Here is a 4995-nt window from a genome sequence, read left to right as displayed (position 1 = left end):
ATTCCTGCTTTGATGCCAAAGCCCTGGAGAGACACAGAGACGGCCATCTTCTCTGCATCGTTCCCTCTAATCACTCATGCAGTAAAAACAACTGTCACTCTTGTTATTAAAAATCTCAGTGTTAGCTGTCAGATTCTAAGTCATCCTCTGAGGTACTCAATATGTCCTACATGGTAGTAAGTGAGTGCGCAGTGTAATGTCAACACCTTGAAATTGTAATCCCCAAATTCAAAAGGTCCTTTTTCTACACTTTTGTGAAGCACCACATATAGAATAATAGAAAATTATTGCTGAATGTTGTCTGTGTTAAATAGCAACATAAACTATTTATACTCGTTAAAAGTACAGATCTGAATATTATATGGTGAATTTTTCAATGTAAAACATGGATGGACCAAGTTGCTGGGCACCAGCTAATAGCTAAAATGTTAAGAACCATGAAGATCATCTATTAGCTGCGTCCAGGTGAGTTTCAAGAGTGCCAAGGTCCCAGTCAGAAATTCCTAAGTTCTAGCACTGACTGGTTCTAATGATGGCACCACTGTGACCCTTACTAGTCTCCAAGTGTAAGCCTGTAAGATGCTGGGTACTCCACTGAACCTTCTAGAGCTCTAGAGCTGAGGAGCAGTTTGTATCCAAAGCCTGACCCCCACAGGGTCTGGAACCTGACATTGATACGGGCAGGGAGCCTCTGCTCAAACTGAACTCAGGCTGCATACAGATCTCATCTGTTCTTGGCAAGTACTGTCAGAAGCCTTCTTAGAAGAACCCGGTCCTTTCTATTTATGGTTACCATTTGGGCAGATTGAATAGCTGGATATCTGAAACCCATCTACTCTGCAGATAATGGTGCTTAGGGGGAAGAGGGCTATACTAAGCAGTGGCTGCATTTGATGCTTCTCCAAGAGCAGTCGAGTTGTCTAAAGCCAGTCCTGGAAGCAGTCCTGTTGGCAGATTTTGGAGAGAGATGACAGGAAGCAAACCAGGGCTAATACCACAAAGATATAGCTCCTATTTTTGGCTGATCAACAGAAACAGAGGGCGTAATACCTCTGTGCCCTCTGTTTGGTAGCATTAGAACCTGCTCCAATTCTCCATCTGGAGAAACGGGGAAAACAAATAATCAAGCTTGTCCATATTCATAATATTTTCGAAATATTAACCTCCATAGCTGTGAGCTAGTCAGACATTAATTAGAAAGAAAAATAGCAAAGAAGAATGTAATAATTTCACTTGACCTTGATTCCTATGCCTTAATCATCTGTGAAATGCGGCATTAATATTTACCTGTTTTGCAGGGATCTAACAATGATAAATCAATTGAAAAAGACATTGATCAGTCCCAAAGAAAAGCCCAAAATTCAGGTATAAGTTTTATAATTAAGATCCTTTGCACAAATATTTGTACTTCCTCTTTTAAAAGTATGGTTTTGATTGAGAATTCAAAGCTAAACTGCTGGCTGGAAAGCTTTAGGGATAAACTCCAGTTAGTGTTTAATCTCTCAAATACAGGTCTCACATTTTATTTCTCAGTGTGAAGAAAATGTATGCCGTTTGAACTGATCTGCATACACACATTCTTCATTACACAGTAACCATGAAAAATTAGGCAAACATTTAGATCATAAAGTCTCTTTCTTTTTGTTTTTAAAAGTGGTGAAGGTAGCAAGCTTAGAACACTAATCTGCTTTGTAAAATCTTGGACTGATTAGATGGGGATTGAGTGATAAATGAGACTAGCTCAGCAGTGACCTGTTGTTATACCACAGCTGCAAGGACTGCAGCTTCCACGTTTACCTTTGTCAGCATGATGTGACATTTAAACTTTTGGACAAGTACAGGTCCTCACTCAGCCAACAGCACTGAAAAATCAAATTTGTATAAGCAGACATTCTACAGCAGCAGTCCCCAAACAGCAGCATCTAAGTTATAGTTGGACAAAAGGCTTTGAGTTATGAATTCTTTCCTTAAAAGAAATCTTTCTGTAAGTCACACTCAGCTGTATCTACTGATTAGCTGCCTACTACAGAATCTCTTTCCCATTTCTGAAAAAAAAAAAAATATATATATGTGCATATGTGTGGGTTAGAGTTGTGTGTGCTCTCAAAATTATGTCTGTATGAGTTACATGAAGCTTTGTGAATTTTGGGTGTAAGGCTACAGCTGTACAAGCTGTACTTGTAATCCATTTTCGATTTGTTCATGAAGCATCCTATAATCAGAATCCAGAATTAAACATGATTCTAGCAGCTTCAGAATTGATTACAGAATCCAACCTTTGCTACAGAGCTGCCCTGCAAAAACTAACTTCCCATATTTTTTAGAGCTAGGAATATAATCCTGGAAAGGACCAGACTGGTAACTCAGGCCAGTCCCCTGAAATCACAGGCAATCACATGATAGATGTTGTTCTAAAGCATACACGGAACATCCTTCTCGTACATCACACATACCGCAAGATATTTCTTTATGTTCCACAGCAAATGGAGCCTCCCAGCTGTTGCAGCTCTCAAGATTATTTTCAAATCTCATCTCACACACAAACCGGTTGTTCACCTACATCTGTAAATAAATTTCTTTAAATTATAACTCTGAATTTTCCACTACTCCCATTCATGTCATAGGAAAGACATTCATCTGTGTTCAGTGCCATGGACAGCAGCAGCTGTGTAGGGAGTATATGACATTAGTGCAAGCTTCCTGATATATCCATCCAGCTTCTGGCAGTCTGAACCTAAAGGCCTTTCAGACCCAGAGAATGTGTCCATTCCTTTACATTCAAGGGCAATTAATTGTTTTTCTTCTGTTCGTTTAATTGTTTTTGGAATTGAACATAATTCCAGCAATATACTGTAGCAATGAATTCCTAAGTTTAAGCACACATTGCATGAAAACACTTCCCATTGCTTTAGATTTTCCACCAGATAATTTAATTTGGTGTCACATAAATCTGGTGTCAAGGGAACTTGTGACTAACCCTCTCTAATCACTTTTTTCCCTTCACTTCATGATGTTACAGAGATCTGTCATAACCCCATATTCAGCTGTTTCTTTTCTGCACTGAAAAGCCCTAGTCTATTCAATTGATTCTCATATGGAAGCTATTCTGTATTTCCAACATACCCCATCCCTTTTTTTCTCCCTCCATCAAATTTTACTACTTCTGATACAAGCCTATTTGAATTGGAAGGACCAGAACTGAAGAAGCACATACAAAACCTTTGTATTTTTGCATAACATGTTTTCTGCTGTCTTCCACTTCATTCTTCGGGTTCTTTTTGCCTTTCTGATTGCTACTGAACATTCACAGAACTATCCCAAATGACTCCATGAGTTCCTTCCTGAGGGGTAATTTAAAGTCTAGCAGAGCATGATGTGAGCCTAATAATGATAATATAAATGCCAATTAAAAGATAATTAGCAGTACTAAATGCTAATGTGTTTTTCTGGTCCAGCTTTACTTAGAAGGAAGGGAAAAAGACTTAAGATTACCTAGCTTTGTACTGAAACGCATTGCACAGCTAACAGATAGACCTGATGGAATAGTTTATCAAGCACAGGTAATCACTGATGGATGAGTAGGAGGATTAGAGAGTAGAGGAAACCCCTGAATTAGACAGATAGGTGTTCAGTGGTTCAGTTGGTTATGGCAGAGAACAGTTTCACTGTTTTTACCTGCTGTTGGACCTTACAGATATGGATGACAGTCTGATTATACAACTGCTGTAACTGAATACTAATTAGAACTCTTACTTAATATTCACATGGGATTATATTGTCTTTAAACCAATTCGCTAGCAGGGAGAGCACGGAGAGACTTGTACAAAGTTCCATACACCTGAAGAGAAATACACTGGTACATCTAGCAGTGTCTTTGACATAGGTTCTCCCTAGTAACACTGAAAGCAAATCCATTTGATACTGGCAGTCAAGAAGAGTTACTTACAGGGGAAAAGAGCTGGTGGTTCTTTAGCTTGTGCTGATTCACTCATAACATCAGATGAAGCTACATTAATCTTGATGTCGTCTTCAGAGCAAAGTGCAGCAGATGTTATGCTGTCACAAGGGCTTTGACTCTGGGGAGACGACTGACTGCTAAGCTGAGAGGTGCCTGGAGTAGATGTCTTGTTTATCTTCCTAAGTGGACTGCATTGTGCTTTCCAGGTGCATTTCTGTAGATGGAAGAAAAAAAATGAATAGAAAGGAGGGGTTTTCTATAGCAATTTGACAACAAAGAATCACATTTCTGTATCTAATTTCAATATTAGATCCTTCTGGTCCTCCTGTAGCCTCATAGATTTTTCTCCAGTGACTTCAAACAAGCTAGTGATTTCTTGGGTAGGACCTCCTTCATTTTGTTACCTTTCTTCAACACTCCTCTGCTATAGCATTAATGCCAGCAGATTAAGCTACTTTGTAAACAAGTAACACTGCAGCTGCAGAGAGGGTTGGTACTACAGCAACCTTATCATGTACAGGGAAGAATAGGTCAAAGCTGTTTGATAAATGTTGAGGTCTCCTCCCAACACCCAATAACCTAGCAAATGAATTTCCTGTGTCAGGAATGTAAAATTGAAGTCTGAAAGCAGACCAAATTCTGCAGGCTTGATAATCAGAACAACATGTATTATAAAGCAAGGGTCCCTGAAGGAACCCAATATTTCCACTAGAAGTTTCATATCAAATATGAAAAGCAGTGTTCCAGTAATATTAGCATAAATGACAAAGAAATTGTCATTAATTCCAGGAGGAAAAAATAAAAGTCTCAGCAATGTAAATGCAAAGAGACATATCAAGAGTGACAGGCACTTTGGTTTCTTCTGCTCATGTTCATTTGGACCTGACTTCAAAGAACTGGTGAGACGGTATGGAAAATATCAGAAATCTTCCCATTTAGAAGGAACTGTGTTATGTGACTTGCTGACGTTCCCTCTCCGTTTGCTAACAGCAGGAAGAATATTTGCATAAAAACATAATCTTTGTCTTTTAAAAGTT

General features: G+C 38.8%; 1 protein-coding gene across 1 annotated transcript in view; it reads right to left on the bottom strand.

Moving 5' to 3' along the window:
* Positions 1 to 4995, bottom strand: part of CCDC60 (coiled-coil domain containing 60) — a 63536-nt gene that overhangs the window by 7930 nt on the left and 50611 nt on the right. The window contains exon 8 of the mRNA XM_010292191.1: positions 3947 to 4172. Within this exon, the coding sequence (XP_010290493.1) occupies positions 3947 to 4172 (226 nt within the window). The remainder of the gene's footprint in view (positions 1 to 3946; positions 4173 to 4995) is intronic.

Source organism: Phaethon lepturus, unplaced genomic scaffold (genome assembly GCF_000687285.1).
Source record: "Phaethon lepturus isolate BGI_N335 unplaced genomic scaffold, ASM68728v1 scaffold11588, whole genome shotgun sequence".
Classification (NCBI taxonomy): domain Eukaryota; kingdom Metazoa; phylum Chordata; class Aves; order Phaethontiformes; family Phaethontidae; genus Phaethon; species Phaethon lepturus.
Note: the sequence above shows the minus strand (reverse complement) of the source record. Positions and strands in the feature narration are given on the sequence as shown.